Source organism: Cannabis sativa, chromosome 4 (genome assembly GCF_029168945.1).
Source record: "Cannabis sativa cultivar Pink pepper isolate KNU-18-1 chromosome 4, ASM2916894v1, whole genome shotgun sequence".
NCBI classification, from domain to species: Eukaryota; Viridiplantae; Streptophyta; class Magnoliopsida; order Rosales; family Cannabaceae; genus Cannabis; species Cannabis sativa.
This window is the reverse complement of record NC_083604.1, coordinates 47,681,187-47,708,900: the sequence shown is the minus strand read 5'-3', so window position 1 is coordinate 47,708,900 and position 27,714 is coordinate 47,681,187. Positions and strand designations below refer to the sequence as shown.

The following is a 27,714-nucleotide window of genomic DNA, read 5'->3' as shown; positions in this document are numbered from 1 at the left end:
CATAAGCTAAAACACATACTCCAGCAACAAGGTTAGTTGGATAGTTGGATGTAGGATTTATTTAATTTTAAATTAAATATTTAATTTTGAAAATAATTAATTAAATAATAAAAAAAAATTCGAAAATTTAAAAAAAAATTTGAAAAATTTGAAATTTTTTAAAAAATTTAAATTTAAAATTAAACCTACAATTTTTGAAAAATTAGGTTTCAACCAACCTAAATATCATTTCAAAAATTTGCTAACTACTTTTAAATTTTAAATGTTATTTTATAAATATAAATTAAATAAAAAATTAGAAAAGATAAATAAATATCTTTTTCAAATTTTAAATGTAATTTAAATAAATAAAATAACAAAATTTAAAAAATTAGCAAAATATCTTATATCATTTAAAAAATTACATGATTATAAATATCTTATTTTTAAATTTAAAATAAGATAAGATATAATCAAATTTTAAAATAAGATAGATTTTTAAGCAAGAAGATAGATACTAATTCTATTCAAATTCAAATTACACTAATATCTTGAATTAAATTTAAAAAATATTAAATTAATTCAAAATGATAATTAGAATTGAATTAGGAATAGTAATAGTATAAATACAAAACTATACCAAAAATCGGAAGTTAATTCCATGAAAAAGCATGAAAAATCGAAGAAAAACAAAAAAAATTGTGAACTGTACGGACAGATTTGCGATCGCATGAAAATTTCAGCACAGCCCCGATTTTTTTCAAATCTTCAAAAATTCATAACTAATTCAAATAAAATCGAAATTGAGTTCTGTAAAAGGCTAACTTGCTTAATTTTTTCCATACTATCCAATAAAAATAATTCCAGAAACAAAATCGCAATTATTTTTTACGAAAATTTACAAACATCAATCAATCATCAAATAACACTCAATACAACATGATACCATCCAAAAATCATACAAACAATCGTTTTAAAGTCCAAATTTCTTGCAAGTAAATCAATTACCATGGCTCTGAGGCCAGTTGTTGGAAATTATTTTACTAGGATCTTAGATCTACTCACAAGTATGTTTATTAACATCCTAAATAAGAACTTTCTAAAACGATAAATTAAACACATATAAAGTTTAAGAAACCTTACATTGGGTGCAGCGGAATTAAATGACTCCTTCCGTTCAGATCTCTAACCCTTGAATCCTTTCTGTAGCAGAGTATTATCAAGATCTGAACCTGGATCTCTTTCTCTGAATCCTTGATGCTGAATCTCCTTTGCTGATGATCTTTCTTCGCGATCTTCCTCACTATGATTGAGGTATTGCTTGATGTGTGTGGGCACTACTCTAATCACTAAGGTAATTTCGAAATTCAAAGGAAGAAGCAAGAGAGAGAGTGGCGGCTAGAGAAGAGAGAGTGGAGGCTCAGGTTTTTCTGATTCAGAAAGTGTCAGAAGAAAAGTCTTAATTTTCTGAAGCCTTCACTATCTATTTATAGCATTCCACTAGGGTTAGATTTGAATTATATGGCATTAAAATAATGAAAAATCAACTTAAAAACCTACAATAGGTGGCCGGCCATGGCATTATGGATTGGGCCTTGCTTTTTGCAATTTTGCAATTTTAACACCTTTTGTATCTGATTTTCTCAAAAATGCCAATTTCCTAATTCAACCATTTAAATGCCAATTTTAACTATTTAATAATTATAAATAATTATTAAATAATATTGTCATTTATCATATTTATTAATTGAACCATACAAAGTATCATAATTAACAAATATGCCCCTATTAACTATTTCTTTACAATTTCGCCCTTACTTAGTGAAAATTTCACAAATAGACATAGTCTAACTTGTGAATTATAATTGATTAATCAAAACCAATTACATGAGTCTTACAAACAATATTATCTCAACTAGTGGGGGGACCATGGGTCTATATAACCGAGCTTCCAATAAGTAGATCAAGAATTTAGCACTAAAATTCACTAACTTATTAATTCTTCGTTGAATCCACGCATAGAACTTAGAATTGCACTCTCAGTATATAGAATGCTCTATATGTTCCACCATATAGACACATCATTAGTTATCCATTGTTATAATCCTAATTTGATCAATGATCCTCTATATGAATGATCTACACAGTAAAGGGATTAAATTACCGTAACACCCTACTATGTATTTTATCCTTAAAACACTTGACCCCGTATAAATGATATTTCAGCTTATGTGAAATGAGATCTCCACCATTTATTTTCGTTTGGTCAAGCTCGAAGGAGATCATCCTTTGCTTACTATTCGCCAGACAGAAGTTATAGATTCCATGTTTATGCTAGCGCTCCCACTCAATTGCACTACCGTGTTCCCAAAATGTACGTATCACCCTGACCTAAAAGTAGGCTTAACTAACAAATCAAAGAACACGAATAGCCTTTCAAGATTGAGCCTAAACATAACAGGATTAAGATCATTTGATCTAGGATCAACTTGGCGATATTGACTTGAATAGATTTTACGGTAAGTTTAATTAAATCTAAGTCAAAGTTCAATATCGGTCCCTTCCGATGCATACTCCATGCATCCAACCTGAGCTTTACTTTAACCAATGTTCTGGAAAGAACATAGTATTTCTCCAAATACAAGTAAACTCTTGTTGTAGATTATCATATCAGTAAAACCCTGTGTCTGATAAATCTAGGAAACTTTATTCACATAGTCATGTTTACTTTCCAATGTGATGACAGCACAATAAACATGATCAAGTATGTGAAAAGGGTTTAAGATGAATTTATAAATCAATTAGACAAGCAATTGATAAAGTGAACCAAAAGATACACAAATGAATGAAAAATACTTCTGTTTCTTTATTGATGTTGAATAAAATAGATTACATTGAAATGGAGTTTTATTTAGGGCATAAAACCTAACACATATCACATAATAACAACTTGTATCTAGGCGCTCATACACCTATTTACAAGGCTTAACAGATGAGTAATAACGTTCCATACTAGGGTACAACCACTATACCACATACACTTCGTACCAACATTGTACGAGTGTTGGTAGGGTTTGTTTTGTACCACGAGTACCACTAAGTGATATACCACGCACACCCTGTACTTTCCCGTACTTGTGCTGGTAACACCGTAATGTACTCTTTAAACAATATACACTAAACCAATGCACTTTTTACCACTTTTTCGTACGAGTGTTGGTAGTGAACTAACCATATAAGCATGCATATACATTTAACACATACATACATTTGCATATATATCACATATTATACGTTGTTCTTAATTACCTCTTTTCCGAATTCAAGTGAGTTGGCCGACCTGAACGGAAAGTCTCGTGCTGGATGGATGCCCTAATCACATAACATAACTGGGTAAATCACATGTCAAAACCCTAATCTGGGAACCCCAAACCTACAACTTAAGGTCCTGCTATTACTAAAAGAAATCCCAATACCCTAGGGAACAAGAAATCACCCAACTAAGGCACTGAAGTGGACTTGAATCGAGAAAACAAGTTGTTCTAAGAATCTGCCAAAACTGGTTAACCGGTTTACAGGTCCTGGCAAACCGGTTAACCGATTTGTACTAGGTTTCCCTAAACAACTCCAAACTTGCTCAAAACTTCTCCAAATGCCACCAAACTTTCCAGAGTACCTAAACTGAGCTTACACAACATATTCCAACCAATAGAACTCAGAAAAACACTCAGAATCAAAATATGCCATTGATGACCCAAGTTTGAGTTTTCAACTCACCGAAAACAGTAGCAAGGACTTAAAATCAACTCAATTAAATCTTAGAAATCGAACCACACATACATCAAACCCTAAAACCCCTAAATCTCAAAATCACACAACTAAACCAAAATCAAAGCTTGAAAAATAACAAGTAAGTGTTCTAGGGGTTACCTTAGTTTGAATCCCTTGCTGAAATGAGAAATTCAGCAACAATCCTCTTGGTTCATGTTGGGTTCAAAGAGAGAGAAGGGAAAGAAAGAGGCTTTTGGTATGGACTTAGGATGTTGATGTAACTCTACATTCCTATAATATAAATCACTTTCATTGCTATGTTCAGTTTCCTAATCATTGCACTTTTACTTTCATTGGCTTCTATGGGGAACCGCACCACAATAATTGCGCTAATACGTGGTAACTTCTCAACTGTCTTGGTGATACTGTTTATAATAATCCATGGCTTTTAATAGGTGATTTTAATGCTTTTCTTTCCCCATCTGAAAATATTGAGGGGCTATCAATAAATGACCCTTGTCTTTTTTTTTTTTTTGAACTTTCCTAGATACATATACTCTTAATTCCATTCATGGTCATGACAGCCCCTACACATGCACTAATAAACATTCGCATCTCACCCGCATACAAGAACAACTAGATTGGGGCCTTTCGAACCTCACATGGATATCCTCTTTCCATAACACCCACCTTCTCCATGGAGACTTCTTTGGTTCCGATCATTGAGCTTTAATCCTTTTTCTTAACAAAATTGAGACTAGTTGTCATCCTTCGCAGCAACGTTTCCATTTTGATAACAGATGGCTTGCCGAGAGCGGATTTGAGGATTGTCTCAGTCACGCGCGGAATCAAATTCATGATTTTTAGAGCCATGACCATATTTCCAATATCGCTAACAAGCTTCAACATTGTGCCCTCACTCTATCCAAGTGGCAGAAAACACTAGGGCCTCCCCTACCTCGACAAATAAAAAAGTTCAATCTCAACTTCAAGCCGCTCAGAACAATCCCCAACAATCAAATTCCCAGATTACTCATTGTCACCAACTCTAAGAGGACCTCGATAGACTTCTCTATAAAGAAGAAGAATACTGGCAACAACGTTCTCGCATTACTTGGCTAAAACTCGAGGACAAGAACACTCGCTACTTTCATCAATTTGCTTCCTCTCGCCGAGCCAAAAATAAGATCTGCTCCCTCACTCGCCTTGATGACTCAATTGTCACTGATACTCAGGGCATTTTGACAACAATTGAACAACATTTTACTCAACTATTTACCAGCAAACAACCTACAACTGAGCAAATGGACTATGTCCTTTCTGGAATCTCTAACAGACTTACCGATACGGAATACTCATGCCTAAAAGCACCCTTCACGGTTGATGAAGTCCAGCAAGTCGTATTCCAGTTGGCCAGTGATAAGTCTCTCGGCCCTGATGGCTTCAATGGTACTTTTTTCCAAAAAAACTAGCATTTGCTTAGAGCTGATATGGTGCACGCTGTTCTTAGCTTCTTGAATAACAATGTGGATTTATCGACTATCATTAATACCATTATTGTTCTTATTCCCAAAAAGAGCCACCCTCAAGCCATCACAGATTATCGACCAATTAGCCTTTGTTCTATAATGCACAAAATCATTTCCCATACCTTGGTCAATCGCCTCAAAGTAATTCTTTGTCGAATTATTTTGCTAGCCCAAAATGCCTTTCTTCCCAATCATTTGATCTTTGACAATATCATCATCGGGCAAGAAGTCACTCACTCCTTAACTCATCGGAAACAAGGTAAGGTTGGCTGGATGGCATTAAAACTTGACATGGCCAAGGCTTTTGACCGAGTTGAATGGAGCTTCCTTAGGAGGGTTATGGAAAAATTCCACTTCCCCTCAAATTTTACCAATCTTGTCATGTCATGTCTTTCTGCCGCTTCCTTCTCTTTCTCCATCAATCAGCAACTGTGTGGATCCGTTATCCCATCCCATGAAATTCGTCAAGGAGATCCTTTTTCCCCTTATCTCTTCCTATTATGCTTTGAAGACCTTTCATCGCTCATAACCTAACAAGTCAATCAACGTCTCCCCTGGAAGCATACTCTTGGCCTTAAGATTTCCCGGACTGCACCGATAATCTCACACCTCTTTAATGCTGATGACAACATCCTTTTTAGTGTAGCTTCTCCCATCGCAGTAGCTCAAATCAAGGATCTCCTTCATGCTTACAACCTAGCTTTGGGTCAGCTCGTCAACTACGACAAATCATCGCTCTACTTTTCACCAAACACCACTGACCTTGTTAAGAGTCAGATTACTTCCTTGCTCAATGTGCCTATTCGTGACTCTATCGAGAAATATTTGGGCCTACCTCAATCTTTTGGCCGTTCAAAGAAAGAAGCCTTTACTTACCTCTAAGATCATGTGTGGAACCATCTAAACAGGTGGAACTCCACTTTCTTCTCAAAAGGGGGTAAGAAATTCTTCTCAAATCGGTGGTTTAAGCGATACCATCCTATGCGATGACTTGTTTTAAACTACCTCACTATTTCCACCAAAAGCTGGAAGCCATGATGGCTCAATTTTGGTGGGGAGGAACTGACCACACCAGGAAAATTTATTGGAAGAATTGGCCCTCCCTTTGTAAATCTAAATTTCATGGCGACCTTGGTTTCTGATCAATGAAAGCTTTCAATCGAGCATTGTTAGCTAAACAGGCTTGGCGTATTCTTCAGGCTCCTACATCTCTTGTTGCACAACTTCTCAAAAGCCGATATCACCCGCACTCTTCATTTCTTGACTCTGGGAAAGGACATCCCCCTTCTCTTGTCTGGAATAGCATCTCTTGGGGAAAATCTCTCATCCGATCTGAATTACGTAATATTGTAGGGAATGGTGCCTCCATAAATATTTACAAGGATGTCTGGATTCCGGGATATGGGAAACTACACTATCTTCAGCCATCACCTACCCTTGACAGTAAGGTCTCCAGTCTAATTTCCACTAACAGAGCTTGGGATACACACCAACTCCAACATCTTTTCCCCAGGGATGTGTGCTAAGATATACAATCCATCCCCCTCCTTCAACCTCTAGGTCAAGATCGACTCTATTGGTTCCATACTCCACATGGATCATACACCATAAATTTGGGATACCACCAAGCTTACACCATTATCCACCAATTTGAGCCCTCCCCCTCCATTACAACTAAACAAGAAAAGTGGTGGAACATGATCTGGAACTTAAAGGTACCCCTCAAAATCAAACATTTTATTTGGCGTGTTTACCATGATGCTTTACCAACTAGTGTTGTAATATCCCGAAAAATAAAATAATATTTAAATAGACATATTTTATTAAATATGTAATTATTTTTGTAAAGTAAGATTATGATCTTACTTAGGGTAACTATTGAGAATTTATTGAATGATATATACAGCGTAATTTATTAATTACGGCAATTATATTGAGATATGTGGGTATCGAAGATACTATTTTTGAAATAAAAATATTTTATCAGGCCCGACGATTGTGGAAATTAAGCATTGTGGTTAGAAATGTCACGACAATAATGGATGGATTATTTTGAGAGTATTTTGGACTAGGTTAGAATTTTTAGAATGTCGGTTTAATGGATTAGTAAAATTACCAAAAATGCCCCTAGGTTATTTTTAAAAATTTAAGTTTCTTTGGAGGGTAATTTTGTCATTCTTTGGAATAGGTATTTTAAGTTTAATTGTTTATGGGATGAATTCTTTTTTTTTTTTAGAAAAAAAAATAGATAGAATAAGAAAATAAATAAAGTAAAAAAAAACCTATTTAAGGGAAAGCTTATGAAACAAGTCACCAAAACACTCCATTATTCTTCTCCCCTTCGTGCAAGCCAACCAGCCAGCAAGAGAGGCTCTCCTCACCATTTTCTTTTGCCTTTGGAGCATATTATTCAACCTAAGATCAACCTAGAAGTGATTGAGGTAATTTTACACCTTATAGGTTGTGAATTTTATGAATTTTGGTTGGTTTAAGGTTAGGGTTTTGTGTTTCCGTGGCTGTAGGGATTAGATTAAGTTTGAGTTGTGTTTAGGCTAGGTTTTTGAATATGTTAAGAATGGTTTTGAGAGGTTTCTTTGGCTGCTTGGATTGAAATGTGTTGGATGAAGCTAAAAGTTGAATTTCTTCACTTGAACATGTGATTTTGAGTTAGAGATTGAATTGTTGTGTTTTTAAGCTTGAGATATGTTGTATTATGATTGTTATACTGTTCTGGAAGGTTTGAGCAGGTTTGGAGAAGATTTGGTTTGGTTTTGGAGCCAAAAACTCGAGTTTCCATTTTCTGCAGCAGGGTTAACCGGTTTCACAGGCATAGTGAAACCGGTCGACCGGTTTTGGCAGCAGTGGGGGAAAACCCTAGTTATGGCTTCGAAACCGGTTTTGCTCGGGGTGTTTTTCAAAACTTAGAATAGGTTGTTTTAGTGATGTTTAAGCTATTTTAAACTAGTGGAGAGTTAGAAATTTGTCTGAGTATGGAGCTAGGGTTTGTTTGGAATATGGATAAGTTGTTTATCGAATTTCCTTGTCGTGACATAGGAGCCGGGATTGCTTAGCTTGTTTTCTACTCAGGTCGGCTCGCACGCTTGAGTTTTGAACTAAGGTAAGAAAAGTGGTAAGCACCATATGTGGTTAATTTTTGACGGTTGAATGATTATATCTTGATTATTATCAAGATTCTGATTAAAAGTATGTTGAGCCTAGGTTATATCATAGGGATTGGGAACGGTTACTACCGTTACTAGTAATTACTCTTGAAACCGCGGTTAGGTTTCTTACTTATCGTTTGCTTTATCGGGCAATGATAGTGACATATTCAGCTCGTGATTAATGAGTGGTAAAGGTGTACTTTATAAAGTACCAGAATTGTGTTTATAATATTGTGTAAATGTGTATGCAAGTTAATTTGAGATTGAATTGCTGAATATTACTGGTTATTATTTTATTCACTTTTCTTGTTGAGTCTCTGTGACTCACAGGTGCTTTATTGTGCAGGTAAGGGGCAAGCAAAGGTTGACCAGCCATGAGATTGAGGTCGTAGCAGCAATGTACATATCAGCCGCAGCGACTCGGCCCAGTGAACAGGATGCTCCATTTTGATAGTATTTTTGGATTGCAAAGTTTATGTTGTAAAAATACTAATAAACTAGTTTGTAATATTTTGAAAACAGAAGGTTCCCATAGTTCTCATTACTTATCTTTTACTATAAATAAGTTTTTATATGCTTGATTTTAATTATCAAAAATTTAATTACCCACACTTTTGGTATAATTATATAGTATTCAAATAAGAATTTTATAAAAACACACACGTGGCGTCCCTGTTGGACAGGGCGTTACAAGTGTAAACCTCTACCACCGCCGAATAGTGGGTTCTCATACATGCTGTCGCTGCCATAATCATGAGAAAACCTTAGCACATGCTCTGTTTGGTTGTTCATCCGTCCAGAAGGTTTAGAAATTAGCCATCTTTTATAATCATTCTATTAATTTAAACTCCTTACATTGCAATGATATTTTATTTTTAAGTACTGATATTATGACACCCAAAGACTTTCATTTCTTTGTTTGTCTCCTCTAGAAAGTTTGGCATTGCAGGAATCAAGTATTACATCACAAGCCAGCTTAAGATGACCCAACACTCATTCAATGGACGGAAAATTACCTACTCCAATACCAGCAACATAATGAAAGCAACACACCACACAAGCTTTAAGATACTCGTCATTCCTCATCCCAGTGGCAACCACCACCAACTGGCCATCTTAAACTCAATGTTGATGCTGCCCAAAATATTCAACAAAACAAGATGGGCTTCGACTTCATTGTTCGAAATCGTACCAAAAATGCAATTGCAGCCTTAGCTATTTCCTGGCACGGTATTCATCAACCGCTTATAATGGAAGCACATGCTCTTCAACTTGCTCTCCAATGGTGTCACGAGAACTCGCTTGCAATTCAACACATTGAATCTGATTGCAAGAATCTCATGCATGCTATTCGCTTGGGTCACACTGATAACATTCATCTGTAGGAATTTCTCACCAAAATCATTAGCCTTCTGTCTTGTCGATCTTCCTCAAGCTTCAATTAGCTATGTCCCGCGAGAGGCTAATTCTGCCGCTAAAGAAGCTTTAGGCTTAGAACAAGTGGCTTTTCTTTGATTGTATACATTTACCTCTCTGCTCATGTACTCCTTTGATCTTTGGATACAGTTTCCACTTCTAAAAAAAAAAAAAAAAAAAAAACTATAAAGATCATGATTTTATTCCCCAATTCCTATAAAAGAAATTTCAAAAACTTTCTAAAAATTTCTCAAATTTATGTGTAAATGGTCCATACATACTTTATTTAAGTCGAAATTTTTTCAAATAAAATTAAACAAAATGAAAAACAATTTATTTCAACAGAAGAAAGTAACTGTATTTCAATTTATAGATATTTTTTCCGTCTTAAACAATCTCATGGAAACTGATTACTCAACAAACATAATATTTGATGCAATGAGTAAAACGGAGCACAGGTAAGTAATTAGTTAAGTGTGTGGCAGCTCATCATAAAATAAATAAAAATTGAATTAAGCCAAAGATAGAAAGAAAGGCATGCAAATTACAACTACGCACAGCCACACTGTATTCAGCTCTTTCTTTCTCTCTCCGTACAGAGCAGCAGAAGAGAAACACGGCCCTCCATCCACTCCTCTTCACTGGACATTCCTTTCTTTCTCTCTCCCTCCGAACAACCCGTCCCACCATCCACCAACTTTTCCTTCCAATTTCCTCTCTCTCTCTCTGAAATCGGGCCTTGTCTTCCTTATTGCATGACCCTTTCTTCTTCCTCCACGTGTCACTTCCCGTTGTATCAACTCTCTCCTCCTTTCCACTCCCCTCTAATTCTACAAATATAATAAATTTCTCTTTCTCTCTCTTCTTTCGATCATGTCATTTTGATCTGGATTTCATATTTCTAGCTATCACTTTGCTTCACCCATATACAGGTATTCATACAGTTATTTATATATATATATATATATATATATATATAATATACGTAAGCTCACGAACTATATATATATATACAATTCTCAAATAATTTCTTCTCTCCTTAACCATGCAAAGCTAAACGGAATTTTAGGTTATTTCCTTTCTTTAATTTTCTTTATTCCGATAATTTCATTTTCTTGGAAAATCAAATGTAATGTAGATTTTCTTTAGTATGACCGATTAATTTTCTGTGCTGTTCTCTTCGAAATTCGGTATATCAATGTGATTCTCGTTAGAACGCGGCTCTGTTTGGTTAGCTGGAAAAACCTTGGGAAAAATGTGAATATTATGCATTTTCTGATGGTAATATGCTTTCAGGTTTAATTTCGGCCGGGGTTGAGTACGTTTAACGATCATCCCTACGTCGATTGATTTCTTAAAAAATCAAATTCGCTTCCAATGTATATTATTATTACAAATACTTGTAAGGCCGCAATTTTGTGATTTCTGTTTGTTTAGCTAGAAAAACCTTGGGAAACGTAATGTGTACCGATTTCCATTTTCCTTTCTAGAATTTCTCGACCAGGAAACCAACCTCACGGGTTACAGACGTGTATCTTTAAAAATTGATTTCAGTTCTTGATTTTCTAGTATCATATGGTTTCGAAACTTGGCGCAGGGACAGGGAAATTTTGAAGCGCGCGGAGGAGTATATATCATAAGGCCTCGAGGTTACATCAATGTCTAACCTCGAGTCAGGCCCCCAGGGGCTGACGAGGCGGCCATCGCGCAGTGCCGCCACCACCTTCTCGACGGAGGTGTTCGACAATGAGGTGGTTCCTTCGTCGTTGGCTTCCATCGTTCCCATTCTCCGTGTCGCTAATGAAATCGAGAACGAGCGACCTCGCGTCGCCTATCACTGTAACTCCATCACCTTACAGGCTTATCGTTTGGGAATAATTGATTTTCAGTAGTGTTTTACGAAATTGTTCAACTGTTTTTTCTTTTGTCTTCACCAGGCCGATTTTACGCGTTTGAGAAAGCTCACCGGTTGGATCCCAGCTCCAGCGGGCGTGGTGTGAGGCAGTTTAAAACGTTGCTCCTTCAACGTTTAGAGAGGGTACTTATTACTTTCCTGTTTTGTTTTTACTCTTCTGTATAAATATAAGAATAAAAAAATCATTGTGCTATGCAATTAAATGAACGTGTCCGAAGGTGGTGAGCTAGGAAATTAAATTACTCGTGCAAAGTTTTCCTTACCATGTCAGAAGTTGAATTAATTTTACTGTTAAATGTTAGAGAATTGCTAAAAGATATTTATGTTGCCTGCTACCTTTTTCGTATCACAATTGAGTCTTATATAAAAATACGTTTTAAAAAATATAGTTAGCTAACAATGAAATGTCACCTAAAAGACTAACAGTATAGTAATCCTCTAAGATGATGTTTGATTGAAACTAATGAAATTGAATAGAATGAAAATGAGACAATCTTTATTTCATTCATTTATTTAGTTGCATATTAAATAATATATTGGAATTTCATTTCAATAGAATAATCTTTCCACCATTTTGATAGAATGGTTGTTCTATTTTGAAATAAAAAGAAAAACTATTTCAAGATGAGAAAAAATTAATTTGATAATTTTTTTTTATCATGTATTTTAAATTTTATTCTATTCTTATTCTTATTTTCATTCTTATTTCTCTATTTTGATTCCTCCCAATCAAATGTCACCTAAATATTCTTTCCAATTTAACAATTTTCCCGGTCAGGTCATTTAAACTTTTGTAATTGCATATGGTATATAAATATAAATAAATATATATTTGTGAATGCTATTACTCTTTTATTGGATTAATTTTTTTTTTAGAAAAGTTTAAAATTAGTGTAAATTAATATTAAGTCCTATATATTTTAATTTAATAAATAATATAAAAATTAAATCTTCATGATAGATTATAAAATAGTTCTTTAAATGTGTCCGCTGCTAGCATTGTACTTATTTTCTGATATTTCATTGTTTTGTAATAACTTTGCTTCTGCTTAATTAATGATGTTAATGAACTTGTTTGATTGATGGCCAAGTTGTCCCAATTCAGTAGATTGTTTGCTTATAGCTGATTTATAGTATTCTCAATGAAATTTTTTGCTTTAAAAAAGAAAAAGAAAAATTATAAAATAGTTTTAATAGATAGGAAAATTATTATTAACTATTACATGATATTTTCCATTTTTACGTTCATAAATAATTGCATATAGAAGAAAAGAAAGCAGCCTTACAAAATGGGGAAAGTCCTTTGCTATTGTGTCTTATTTTAGATGTATTGACATAGTATCCCATTAGTAAAGCTTATATGCTATACAAGAAATTAAGAGGATAGGGGTAATTTGCTATTGTCTTTGTTATATATTAATAATTAAATATAACAGGATCAAGTGATATACAATTTATTTTTCTCTATATAAATAAATAGAAGTAAGAGAAAATTTGCAAAACAAAATTCTTTTTCAAATGTCGATCAAGATTCTTTATTAAAGAGTAGTGTCCTGTGTTAAACGAATTTAAGTTTGATACGTTAATTAATTTTTTATTTATTAAAAAATTAAATCTCTAATTGAATCAATAAAAAATAATTAATGTGTTTAATTTAAATTGATTTAACTGTGACACTAATTTTTAACAAAGAATCTTAATTCTCTACTTGCTATCCCACATTCTCATTTTTTAAAACTTTTTTCTCCATCATATTTAGGCATTTTTAAGTATCATGTACACATTGTTTGTTAATGATATCTTTGTGTTTAGTTGTACTTGATTTTAGCTCATTCTAATTTTAAAGTTTGCAATCCTTTAGCCTATATTTCTCTCTATTTGTGTTGATTTTTTTTTGTTTTTTTTTTTTTTCATTTCACGTTTGTCAATGTTCATTCTTTTTTTAAGACCATTTTTATTTTCTGTGGTTTATCTATTTTTTTCCTAATAGTATTTGGAATTCTTTTGAAATAAAAAAACAGGGTTCCCAACACTTTTATACTAATTCAAAGACTAAATATGTTTACAGCATAATCTATTCTATATATTAAGCAATGCTCACACGTTCTTTTTATTTTATACTACTTAAAAAAAAAATACATTGTGCATTTTAAAGTAAAATTTAATAAGTTTGATTTGACTATTTTTGTTTAGCAAGCCATACATTGCTAAAGGTCTAACACTACATTGATATTGATGTAGCATGAGTAGATAATGATTTTTAATATTATTTATTAAATAAAAATGTATAAGATGTAATAGTAAATTACTAATATAATAATAATATGACTGATTATAAAGTTTTCTGTTTATATATATTCAACTGAATAACTCATAATACATTAGTATAAATGTCCAGGAAAATAATGTCTCCATATAATTTATAGATTATTAAAAATAACGAGTTCTATTTGTTTGCGATTTTAATGTCAGGTCAGTGAGTCATATACAATTTTAGGGTTTTTTTATCCTTAATTTAGTTATTTATTTTTATTTTTGAAAACGAAAAGACCAGAGGCTTGCTAAGTTGCTCTCCCTCAACAAGAAAATATATAATTTGGGGAAAAGTTTACTTGGTAACGGTCCATTTCTTCAAGTTAGATCAAATATAATGTTATTTTGCTCTTTGGTTTTATTCATGTGAAAATGAGAATCAGCTGATACCGACATTTGTTACCAATTCTTGTTAAAAGTGATCTGATGGAATGGAATAGAGAAAACTGACTTCATGTTTATTTAATCTAGGACAATTCTTCAAGTCTTGCTTCTCGGGTTAAAAAAACAGATGCAAGGGAAATTGAGAGCTTCTATCAACAATACTATGAACACTACATCAGAGCTCTTGACCAGGGAGAACAGGCAGATAGGTTAGTCACGTTGTTTAAAAAAGACAAAAACAATTAAAAAGGAACAGTCTTTCCCAAGTTTTCTTTCTGCGTGTTCAAAGAAATACCAGTTTTTACACTACTTTCGTTGAAACTATAACTATTCCCAATTCTGTAACAGAGCCCAACTCGCCAAGGCTTACCAGACTGCTGGAGTTCTTTTTGAAGTGCTATGTGCCGTTAACAAGAGTGAGAAGGTTGAAGAAGTTGCTCCTGAGGTTAGTCTAACTCTTTCTCATCATTATCTTATTTGTGTTTGTCTGCGTACATAAAATTGGATGGTGTTATTCATCAATATCCCGTTAACAGATTATAGCGGCTGCAAGAGATGTCCAAGAAAAAACGGAGATTTATACACCATATAACATTCTCCCTCTGGATTCAGCTGGGGCTTCTCAATCTATCATGCAGCTTGATGAGGTATTCCTTCTGCTATTTTAGATTTTCTCTTGCATTATGTTTTTTAGTACTTGCAATTTACCTATTCCTGTTTTTAACAGGTCAAGGCTGCCGTAGCTGCCTTGTGGAACACTCGAGGCTTGAATTGGCCTCATGCATTCGAGCAGCACCGGCAGAAAGCTGGGGATTTAGACCTCCTTGATTGGCTTAGAGCTATGTTCGGATTCCAGGCATGTGTGTTTGAGTATTAGAAGAAAAAAAAAATAGCATTATTAGTTAATCATAGTTGCATGATTTCTTGAAAGTCACTTTTGGTTTGATTGTATTGATTGCTACAGAGAGACAATGTCAGGAACCAGAGAGAGCATTTGATTTTGCTGCTTGCTGACGCTCATATAAGGCTGCAGCCCAAGGCTGAACCACTTAACAAGGTATAAATTAATTATCCTACTTCAATTTTGATGTTATAGCATCTTTCTTTCTTTGATAAAATTGTTGTGTTACTTCTCCTTTTGTCCTGTAAAACTCATTTTTTTTTATATGCAGCTTGATGATCGAGCTGTTGATATAGTTATGAGCAAGCTTTTTAAGAACTATAAGACTTGGTGTAAATTTTTGGGCCGAAAACATAGTTTAAGGTGAGATATAACAGTTTCTATGTGCACTTCTCTTTTTAACTTTTGAAATCAGATTTGGTTTTATAGTTTAGTTTATCCTTAATAAATGTCTTGTAAATCTGTGTAGGCTTCCTCAAGGTCAGCAAGAGATACAGCAGAGGAAAATTCTCTACATGGGTTTATACTTTCTTATCTGGGGTGAAGCAGCAAATGTCCGCTTCATGCCAGAGTGTTTATGTTACATTTTTCACAATGTCAGTGGCTCACTACCTTATTTGTTTTCTCTTAACTGAATACTATTTTATAAATTGTACGTTATGTCTTTACCTTATCAGTAACAAAGTCCAGTGATATGTTTAGATGGCCTACGAGTTACATGGCTTATTGGCCGGAAATGTGAGCATTGTTACTGGTGAAAATATCAAGCCTTCCTATGGTGGGGATGATGAGGCATTTCTACGTAAGGTTATAACACCTCTTTACCGTGTTATTGAAAAGGTATGATTCAGCAACAACATGGGTAGTGTCAGCAAGTTTCTGCTATATGTGTTTTAGGCAATTGTTTTTATTTATTCATTTATGATACTCCAGGAGTCGAACAAGAGTGGAAACGGAAAAGCTCCTCACTCCGGTTGGTGCAACTATGATGATCTGAATGAGTATTTCTGGTATGGTCGAAGTCATTTCATTTCAACTTCTTATAAAGATTTGACTGCTTTGGGTCATCTTAAGCTGATTCTTCCATTTTCACTTATAAAATTTCAGGTCATCTCATTGCTTCTCTCTTGGTTGGCCAATGCGTGATGATGGCGACTTTTTCAAATCAACTCGTGATCTGAAACAGGTACCCTGAACATTTACACAACTTTTCTCAAATTCTTAAAAGGAAATTTGGTGTTTAATACAATGTCACTATCAGGGGAGGAAGGGTCCTCGAAGAAAGTCTGGAAGCACAGGAAAGTCATACTTTGTTGAAACTCGAACATTTTGGCACATTTTTAGAAGTTTTGATCGATTATGGACATTTTATGTACTTACTCTACAGGTATCAAGCTCTGTAAAAGAGAGGAAAGAACTCACTGTATTTTGATATGCTCTTAGTTGGATGCCCATATCATTTGTTTATTACTAATGTTTGTTTAATCGCAGGCAATGATTATTATTGCATGGAAAGGAATTTCACCAATAGACATTTTCCGAAAGGATGTCCTGTATCATGTATCTAGTGTTTTCATTACAGCAGCTTTTCTTCGCTTACTTCAAAGTATGTTGATCTTAATTAAAAGAACTATATGATCTATTTATTTAAATTGTAATTTAAGATATTTTATTTCAAAAGTGCAAGAAGCAGTAATTCTGCCTGTGCTTTGTTTATTAAGCACTCTGGTTTCTTACATTAGCTATTATTATACTGTCACACGAATACCTTATAGGCATAATTTGAATGATAACAGGAAAAATAATTATAGAAGAATCTGATTATAGGTGGTACTGGCTAAGTAAAGTACATCTGAAATCTAACAGAGTTATAAGTAATTAATCTCCAAACAAGAGATGTGATGAATAATTTTCAACTCTTAAATACAGCTGCTAATATTTTATTAGGCATGTAGTTATATGAAGAACATTTTTGTCTTTTATGCATACTATATAGTTCTAACAGTTTTTGGCTATAGAAGTGTGTATTATGGTTAGTTATGAATTCGTTTTTCTTTTTAGGTATATTGGACCTGTTTTTGAATTTTCCGGGATATCATAGGTGGAAGTCTACTGATGTACTGAGAAATCTTCTGAAGATAATTGTTAGTCTTGCATGGGTTGTAATTCTTCCTCTCTTTTACATGCATTCGTTTAAGGGAGCCCCTGTCCAAATCAGAGATATGCTTTCATTTCTTAAGCAAGTAAATGGTGTTCCTCCTTTTTACATCCTTGCCGTTGCAATATATTTGATTCCAAATTTGCTAGCAGCAGCTTTATTCATATTCCCAATGCTCCGGCGTTGGATTGAAAATTCAGACTGGCACATTATTCGGTTCCTCTTATGGTGGTCACAGGTACTTGTATCATTCTGGTCTTTTTATCTTTCCATTTATGTATTTAGTACAATGTTGAAACCCTCATCCAGCAGCATTTTGTTTTAGGACAATGGTGATCTCAAATACTTCTTTGGGTTACACTAACATGTACTCTTAATATAATTCTCATTATTTAAAAAAAAAGTTTTGTATTTTCTTCTTTTTTTTCATTTCCTTCTCTTTGTTCCTGTATCCAGAGTCAGCATAATATTTAGTTTTCTAGATAAACAACTTCGACTAATTATGATAATTGAAATAATTGATTCCAAGTTAAGTTCTGTAAGATTATTTTTCATATGATGTTAAGAATTTGGAATTCAACAAATCAATGTTTAAGGCTGACATATATTTGATTAGCTCAAGTTTGCATCAGACGAACTACTTACTGGTGTAAGTAGTGCATGCATATTGCATATTATTCAGATTTTGCTTTCTTTTCCCCTGTTTATGATGATATTAGTTTCCATGAATCTTAAATATATTTGGAAGCTACTTCTGTTTTCGATATTTTCCTAATTGCACTAACTTTTTGCATTTAAAGAAATTGTAATTTGTATATTTTTTTTAATATATTATTTGTTCTATGCAGCCCAGAATATACATTGGCAGGGGGATGCACGAAAGTCAATTTGCACTTATAAAGTGAGAATGTCAAGAACTATATTTACCAACTCTGTATTTTTTGGTGAAACCTTTATAATTGTTCTTATTTCTTGATATGTTCAGGTATACACTTTTTTGGGTGATACTTTTGTGTTCCAAGCTTGCATTCAGCTATCTTGCCCAGGTTTTATTCATTTATTTCATATGTATATTTTTTTTTATCCATATGTTAGACAATCTACTATTGTTACGTTAACTTTCCATTTGTCTTTTCCTAGATTAAACCTCTAGTGAAGCCAACAAAAGATATAATGAGTATTCACAGAGTGGAATATGAATGGCATGAGTTTTTCCCCAAGGGTACTACTTGTTGCTTCTTCTTGTGGCATGAGCACAAAATTAACTTGTTTTCTATGTATGCTAATAATCTCTTTCCAACGCAGCTCAAAACAACTATGGAGCGGTTGTATCACTTTGGGCACCAGTTATCATGGTCCTTTTACTACATCTTTCCTTAAGTTTGATATAATGATTCATTAATATGCCCTTGTATAAATGGAACTTCTTGCTGCTTTTGATAAGACAACTGACGCTGTGCCCCATCTCATCAGGTTTATTTTATGGATACACAAATTTGGTATTCAATTTATTCAACTTTGTATGGTGGTGTCATTGGGGCCTTCGATCGCCTAGGAGAGGTATTCCTTTTTATTATCATTTTTATTTCATCAATTTAATTTAATGTAAGATGTATCTTACGCTTCCTGTTCACTTCTTGGGATAGCCTGGTGATGAATGAAATCAGTACTTTCTTTTCTTCTCATTCTTTAATAAAAACTGTCACTGATTAAAGCATGCCTACTTTTCTTACAGATACGAACATTGGGGATGCTTAGATCAAGGTTCCAGTCCTTACCCGGTGCATTCAACACATATCTGGTGCCTTCAGATAGGTCGCAGAAAAGAGGATTTTCTTTTGCCAAGCGTTTTGCTGAGGTTGCTTTTTTAAAATTTTTTAATTTTAGTCGCATGAGAAATTGTATAGATTCATTCAATATATCTTTGTTTGCACTGCACCCTTCAGATTACAGCAAGCAGGAGAAGTGAAGCTGCGAAATTTGCACAGTTGTGGAATGAAGTTATCTGTAGCTTCCGAGAGGAAGATCTCATTAGTGACAGGAAAGGCCTAAAATTCAGTCATATTGTGATTAATTACCACTAACTTGTGCTCATCATTTTATTAAAGATATACCGGGCTCTTTACTCCAGGGAAATGGATTTGCTGTTAGTTCCTTATTCATCAGATCCAGGCCTAAAGATTATTCAGTGGCCACCTTTTTTGCTTGCCAGCAAGGTAAGTATGAACATTTTTGAGGTCTTACATATGTTACTGTGCTGTATTTGACCTTTTCATTTTTACCTCTGCAGATACCAATAGCATTAGACATGGCAGCTCAATTTAAATCCAAGGACTCTGATCTCTGGAAGCGTATATGTGCTGATGAATACATGAAATGTGCAGTGATTGAATGTTATGAATTTTTCAAGCATGTCTTGAGTGTTCTTGTGGTTGGAGAAAATGAGAAAAGGTTATATTGGCAGCAATTGGTTTCTTTACAATTAGAATATATAATTCTGTTTGTTACAGTTTTTAGCAATCAAAGAGTCAGAATAAAGTAATGTCTTGTTTTGTAGTCTATAATATCAATGAGTTACACTTCTTACAGTTTCTGAAACTTCTTTGTCATACCTAAAATCTGCTCTTACAATTGACAAGCTCAAAACTAAATTGAGAAGTGAAAAAGGTGCTGAGATATTACATTGTCTTAAAAGAATGTAATTTTCCAATGACTTTCTTAGCGTGGACCACTTGATTTTGATCGTTCCATTTTTGTTTTTATTGTTTTGCATTTTCCATGTCTGAGCCAAATTTCAACGATTTCTTTTTCGCATCACATATTGTTTCATTTAAGCTCAGTCTTATGCTTGATCCAAATAACCTGTACCATAATGTAACCTGTAGAGATTACAAATAAGTGTTTAATATTTTAATGAGCGTGGATATCAACAATTATTATGTCTCAACATATATAAAATGTTGCTATAAATTCTGATTTGATTTTGTGGTTTGCAGGATAATTAGCATCATTATTAAAGAAGTTGAAAGTAGCATCTCAAAAAATCTGCTTCTTGCAAACTTCAGAATGGGTCCTTTACCTACTCTCTGCAAGAAATTTGTGGAGCTTGTAGAAATCCTGGTATATCATTAGAAGAATGTATATGTAATTATATACATGGTATGTGCTTAGTTTGAAAATGCAATAAACTTTGTTATTGCAATTTCTCTGTTGCAGAAAGATGCTGAACCATCCAATAAAGATACAGTGGTGTTGTTACTGCAAGATATGCTGGAAGTTGTCACCCGTGACATGATGGTGAATGAGCTTAGGTAGGTCAAACGTTACGTCATTCTATTTGAAGAAACTGCTGTGTCTTAAAGACGAATTGTAGCGGTGGACATATATATGCTCAGTGCATACATTTCTTATGTTATACATTTCAGGGAATTGGTTGAAGTTGGTCATAGTAGCAAGGATACTGGGAGACAACTTTTTGCAGGTACTGATACAAGACCTGCCATAGCATTCCCCCCAGTTGTCACAGCTCAGTGGGAAGAACAGGTATAAAAAATTACTCAGATGGGTTTTCATTGCAATCTGTAGTAACTGTTTAACTGAAACATGCTTATTGCTTGCTATCATTCTAGATAAGACGCCTATACCTCTTGTTGACAGTGAAGGAATCTGCTACTGATGTGCCGACTAACCTCGAAGCTTGTAGAAGAATCTCATTTTTCACAAATTCACTGTTCATGGATATGCCACGTGCCCCCAAAGTCCGGAAAATGCTTTCTTTCAGGTTGGATAAAGTTTTTTACTCATATAAATGGAACACTTTGAATTCTATATGTCTGATTCTTCTTGAAACTAGCAAGTGTACTCATAATTAGAATAGCAAGGTTTTTTAAGGCCTCAGCATAGAATCTACCAGTACCTTTCACGCGGTTATTTTCTTCAAACAAATTGGCTAGAAATATTTTATGTTTCTATGTTATATGTGCAAGAAATATTTTATCTGCAATAGATCATTCTTGCAGCCATAGCTTTGGCTCATAAAATGAAATATTGATGCGTGATTTGTTCTTACTTGTCTGCTACTGGCAGTGTCATGACCCCATACTACAGTGAGGAGACAGTGTACTCTAAAACTGACCTTGAGTTGGAAAATGAAGATGGTGTATCAATCTTATATTACTTGCAGAAAATTTTCCCAGGTGTGTGGTTCTATCTTTTAACTATGTTTCACAGTAAATTTTAGATTTGATTTATGACTTTGAATTTAATATTTAACCATTTTGCAACTTGTAGATGAGTGGAATAACTTCATGGAGAGAATTAATTGTAAGAAAGATAGCGAGATATGGGAAACTGAGGAAAACATTTTACAACTTCGTCATTGGGTCTCCCTAAGAGGACAAACTCTCTGCAGAACAAGTATTGGATGCATTCCTTTTTCATGTTTATTATTAATAATCAGCTTCCTGTACTGACTAAGTTTTTGTGTTTCAGTTCGAGGAATGATGTACTATAGACGAGCTTTGAAGCTTCAGGCTTTTCTTGACATGGCTAATGAAAGTGGTAAGAGCATTTACTTCCATATCTTTAACCAAGAAACATTGAAAAATCATGTAAACTCTGGTGCTTTCATATATTAGGTCCAAATTGGGATTGTAGCTTTTATAGAAATCAACATCAACTATTCTGTCTTCTAAAAACATTATTTTAGTTGCTTCATAAAATTTCTAATGTATCTTTCTGTGTTCTAGTTACTTCCTAGTCCTCTTTTAGTCTATTTAATTGTTCATCTTTATCATATGCCGGTGGTGGTTGCGTATGAACACAATGAATGTTTTTCCTGCTTGCTGTTCTTATGAGGTAGTATAGGTAGTTATATTTTCTTCATGTTAGTAATTTCTTGCTGTGAACAGAGATACTTGGAGGCTACAAAGCCATAACAGTTCCATCAGAGGAAGATAAAAAAAGCCAAAGATCTCTTTATGCTCAACTAGAAGCGGTTGCTGACATGAAATTCACATATATCGCTACCTGTCAAAACTATGGCAACCAGAAGCGAAGTGGAGACCGTCGTGCAACAGACATCCTGAACTTGATGGTCAAGTATGTTCCCTGTTTGTTAATTAATGTGACATGTCAATTCTTCATTTCATTCAAGAGTTTAATTTAATTTATTTTTTCCTTTGTACAGTAACCCTTCTCTTAGGGTGGCATATATTGATGAAGTTGAAGAGAATGAAGGAGGAAAAGTACATAAGGTTTATTATTCAGTATTGGTGAAAGCTGTTGATAATCTTGATCAGGTAAATTCAGAACAATAATTGTGCTTCTATGCCTTATGATAAATATATATATATTTATATTTAAAATTAATATGTATAGTTAAATTTGTTTAGTAACCATCAATGGGTAATATCTATTGAGAAGTATTTTCCATATATATATAATTATTTTGTTCTGGTTTAAAGGAAATCTATCGGATAAAATTGCCGGGTTCAGCCAAGATAGGAGAAGGAAAGCCGGAAAACCAAAACCATGCTATAATTTTTACTCGAGGAGAAGCTCTTCAGACGATTGACATGAATCAGGTTACCATTAGAATTTGAAGTTATTTTATGCTGTCTTTTGAATTGAGGCCAAGTTTGAGGCTTGAAGCTTTCAAATTTCTGTAGGACAATTATTTGGAAGAAGCTTTGAAAATGCGTAACCTTTTGGAAGAATTCAATGAGGATCATGGGGTGCGTCCACCTACAATCTTGGGAGTTCGTGAGCATATTTTTACTGGAAGGTGAGAATATTATTTCTTTTTTCTTTTCTATCCGGAGCTCCAATCTATTTTAATTTAATCCAGTAAAGTCTAGCTGATACTTTTTATAAATAATATGCATGGCAGTGTGTCTTCTCTGGCTTGGTTTATGTCAAATCAAGAAACAAGCTTTGTGACCATAGGTCAAAGAGTTCTCGCAAGACCTTTGAAGTAAGCTTTCTTTAACTTTATCCTCGGGAAGAAACACCACAGCAGCTATGTTTTAGACACGTATTTGTTTTATCATCGTATTTAGTATGAGCAAGTCATTTGTAATGAAAAATGAAGGCACATATTTTATTTTATTTTCACTAAACTAATTTGTGTCAGCTTTCTATAGAAAAACATTAGCTATGTTCTCATTAAAATGATCAATGGGCATCATACATGTATGTGGAAAGCATTTTCTTAATCCTCCAGGATTAATATTCCATATCATACCTTGTTATACTTTTTAATATAAATATATATTATATTTAGGGGTGGGGATTGAACTCAAAACTTTCTCTATAAGAAGAGATGGTGTGGGTACTACTTAGGCTAAAAGTCTAGACAGCATTCCGTATTATACCTAAAGCTGCATTGATTTGAATCAGGGTTCGGTTCCACTATGGTCATCCAGACGTCTTCGACAGAATTTTTCACATTACTCGTGGTGGTATTAGCAAGGCTTCTCGCGGAATCAACTTGAGCGAGGATATCTTTGCTGGTAGCACTCTCATGACAAAATAAAAATAAAAGAAACGATATTATTCATTTAGCAATGGGCACTGGGGATTTTGTTAACTTCTGTTTATTAATGTTGGGTCTTTCAGGTTTCAACTCAACTCTTAGGCGAGGGAATGTCACTCACCACGAGTATCTTCAGGTTGGAAAGGGTAGAGATGTTGGGCTCAATCAAATATCTCTCTTTGAAGCAAAGGTGGCTTGTGGTAATGGAGAGCAGACACTCAGCAGGGATATCTATCGATTAGGGCACCGTTTCGACTTCTTCCGTATGATGTCGTGCTATTTTACGACAGTAGGATTTTATGTCAATGCCATGGTAAATCTTATACTTACTACTTAATGCAGAATTGAGATATTTGATTAGTCTATATACAAGGAGATGGTTCTGATATTTATTCTTCATTGGTTATTCATCATCTTACTTGAAGTAAATAAGTTACTAATATTATGTCTTACTAGTATTCCCTTCGTTTCACAAAAAAAAATAGATATATATATATATATATATATATATATTTTCATTGTTTCTTTAGTTGGGAGTTCATGATAGAGAAATTATATTCAATGTTTTTTCACACCAAACTCTGCCTTAAGTAAAGTTGCCAATGTGATTAGTTTAAGGAAACAGTTAGTGGTATAAATAGACAGAAAAAATAATTCAGCCAGTCGTATTTACTAACCATTTATTTTTGGTTAAAATAAAAGGTTAGTTAACTTCATCCTTTTTTTCACTAACCATTTATTTTCTTATGCAGTTGGTTGTCCTTACAGTATATGTTTACTTGTACGGGAAACTATATCTGTCATTGAGTGGACTAGAGCAAGCAATAGTGAAATTTGCTAGGGCCAAAGGAAACAATGCTCTGAAGGCAGCCATGGCTTCACAATCAGTTGTTCAATTAGGCCTGTTAATGGCCTTGCCAATGATCATGGAAATTGGATTAGAGAGAGGATTTCGAACTGCATTAGGGGACATGATAATTATGCAGCTGCAGCTTGCAGCTGTGTTTTTTACATTTTCTCTTGGCACAAAGGTTCATTATTATGGACGAACCATCCTGCATGGTGGTGCAAAATATAGAGCAACTGGGCGTGGTTTTGTTGTCAAGCATGAGAAGTTTGCTGAGAATTATAGAATGTACTCAAGAAGTCACTTTGTGAAAGGGCTGGAACTTATGATATTGCTTGTAGCATATCATATATATGGTTCTGCTGCACCTGATACTGCAACCTATACCTTCCTTACCTTCTCCATGTGGTTCTTAGTGGCATCTTTTCTGTTTGCGCCTTTTCTTTTTAACCCTATGGGATTTGAATGGCAAAAGATTGTGGAAGATTGGGATGATTGGAGTAAGTGGATAAGCAGCCGTGGTGGTATTGGTGTGCCAGCAAATAAGAGCTGGGAATCCTGGTGGGATGAGGAACAAGAGCATTTGCAGCACACTGGCTTCTTAGGACGATTCTGGGAGATTGTTCTTTCTTTGCGCTTCTTTCTTTATCAGTATGGAATTGTATACCATTTAAATGTGGCCAGGAATGAAACAAGCATCATCGTAAGTGTATCATCTGTCATTTACTTTCTTGGCTTCTTCTAACGGGTTACATCTTTATTAAATCTAATGATGCTAGAATTTTTATTCATACTATCAATGACCAGTTTTATGTATTTGAAAAATCAATATTCATTCTTTTTGCTGGGTGGGATAGCAAATTAATTAATCATTGTATTGCTTGGACTATGGAAAAATAGTCCAATATTAAAAAAATTAAATTAGAGCTTGCGATTCCTGTGAATAGGTCTATTTTATACTGAAGAACTTTAGTAATTTATGGAGAAAATACTGAAAGCATTTATCTTTCCTTTTACTTGCATCCCAGGTTTATGGTTTCTCTTGGCTGGTCATTGTTGCTGTGATGATCATCTTAAAGGTTTATACTTCATGCCTCCAATAGCTTATGTGTGATGAATGAAAATGATCTGTCTATGACGATTTATTTTACTGACCTCTGTAAACCTCTGAGTTGCAGATTGTGTCCTTGGGTAGAAAGAAATTCAGTGCAGACTTTCAGTTGATGTTCAGACTTCTCAAATTCTTGCTCTTCATTGGATTTATAGTCACTCTCACTATCCTGTTTACTTTCCTTAGCCTTACAGTTGGAGATATATTTGCAAGCCTACTAGCCTTCATGCCAACTGGATGGGCAATACTGCAGGTACATCCTGATGATCTTAACCTTCTTTCATAGTAATTTTTCTCTTTTACCATTTATGTTCGTTTTGGTGAAAAACATCCAAACTAAAATGTAGCTCTCATACATCACTAGAGATATGTGGGTTTTAAAGTAATACTATGATCTTACTGATTTCAATGTTGTGGACAGATATCACAGTCTCTCAGGCCATTAATGAAGGGCCTTGGATTTTGGGGATCTGTCAAAGCCTTGGGAAGAGGGTATGAATACATGATGGGGCTAGTAATATTTGCACCAGTGGCTATACTGGCATGGTTCCCCTTTGTATCAGAGTTTCAAACCAGATTGCTATTTAACCAAGCCTTCAGCCGTGGACTTCAGATTCAACGTATTTTGGCTGGTGGAAAGAAGGACAAGTAAACAATTTTTCTTTCCCCAAGGAGCATGAAAAATATTCAATTGCAAAAAAAGACACTAATCATATTCAGAGGGATTGAATTTTTTGGAAAAAGGGAATGATGGTGGCTTAAAATTGGAAGTTCAGTTACATTATGTCAAAAAAAAAAAAAAAAAAAGAAAGTCGCCTTGTTCTACTGTGTCATCCTTGTAGCTTACAGAATTTTACTTTAAACAATTGAGTCCAATACATTTTTTTAAAAAAAAATAAAAAAACCATGTCCAATACGTTTAGTTGTAACTTACATTTTTATATTGTAATGTAAAAATGTCATACACTGATGACATTGTTTTGCAAATTTTTGCTTATAAATTTACTGTTCGAGTGTATCTAACTTGATCACATCAGATTTACATTCCTCTTTTTCTTTTTTCTTTATTTCTTTTTTACAATTCTAGAGTTCAAACTTTTAATTGAAGGTGTTTAAGCTTTTAGCTTATTATGTCAAAACTCAGCCGTTCATACGGTTATATTATTGTTGGTCTGATTCGTTATTTACGGTACTGGCTCGGTCTCTTTCCTATCGGGTTTGTCCATGTGCATTGAAAACAGGGGTATTAAATACTAAAACACGAATATAGTTTTTTCAAGGGAATGTACTGTTTTTTTTTTTTATTCAGACTTTTCTTTTTTGAGAGAATAGCAGTATCCATTGAATAAAAATTTAGCAGTTGAGGATATAGAGTACAACATTGGTTTATATTAGAAGACAGCCTTCTTATTCAAGTCTAAAGCATGTTTAGCTAGACAATGAGAAGTGTCATTAGCCTCTCGTGAAACATAGCTAACCGAAGCTTGAGGAAATGAAAACAGCAAGCTGTTGAATTGTGCAATGAAATCTTGCAAATGAAGATTGTTGGAATAACTACAAATAACCGCATCTACAAGCGTTTTACAGTCAGACTCTATTTGGTGAATCACAAGTGACTGCTCTTGGCACCATTTCAGAGTATAAAGCAGAGTGTGCTTCCATGATTAGTGGCTGGTGGATTCCTTTCCAAG

General features: G+C 34.2%; 1 protein-coding gene across 1 annotated transcript; it reads left to right on the top strand.

Annotated features, from left to right (window-relative positions):
* The first annotated feature begins 10,446 nt into the window (after positions 1–10,446).
* Positions 10,447–27,010, top strand: LOC115714911 (callose synthase 5). Its single transcript, XM_061114154.1, has 43 exons — positions 10,447–10,791; positions 11,457–11,698; positions 11,797–11,897; positions 14,559–14,680; positions 14,820–14,916; positions 15,008–15,118; positions 15,199–15,327; positions 15,436–15,528; positions 15,644–15,735; positions 15,842–15,968; positions 16,075–16,212; positions 16,306–16,382; positions 16,480–16,558; positions 16,634–16,759; positions 16,864–16,978; positions 17,434–17,768; positions 18,379–18,431; positions 18,516–18,576; positions 18,671–18,752; positions 18,836–18,885; positions 19,004–19,090; positions 19,266–19,388; positions 19,477–19,572; positions 19,663–19,746; positions 19,821–19,981; positions 20,527–20,650; positions 20,747–20,841; positions 20,956–21,073; positions 21,160–21,311; positions 21,617–21,726; positions 21,821–21,946; positions 22,022–22,090; positions 22,441–22,630; positions 22,719–22,830; positions 22,996–23,115; positions 23,200–23,315; positions 23,421–23,504; positions 23,930–24,042; positions 24,149–24,378; positions 24,818–25,615; positions 25,941–25,991; positions 26,091–26,276; positions 26,445–27,010. The coding sequence occupies exons 2-43, from the start codon at positions 11,518–11,520 to the stop codon at positions 26,673–26,675; spliced, it is 5,745 nt and encodes a 1,914-aa protein (XP_060970137.1). The 5' UTR covers positions 10,447–10,791; positions 11,457–11,517; the 3' UTR covers positions 26,676–27,010.
* The last annotated feature ends 704 nt before the right edge of the window (positions 27,011–27,714 follow it).

Coding starts and splice junctions, on each gene's coding strand:
- LOC115714911 (XM_061114154.1), top strand. CDS start 11,518: ATGTCTAACCTCGAGTCAGGCCCCCAGGGGCTGACGAGGCGGCCATCG. Junction 16,213..16,305: donor TTTACCGTGTTATTGAAAAG/GTATGATTCAGC, acceptor ATGATACTCCAG/GAGTCGAACAAGAGTGGAAA. Junction 16,979..17,433: donor TTTTCTTCGCTTACTTCAAA/GTATGTTGATCT, acceptor TTTTCTTTTTAG/GTATATTGGACCTGTTTTTG.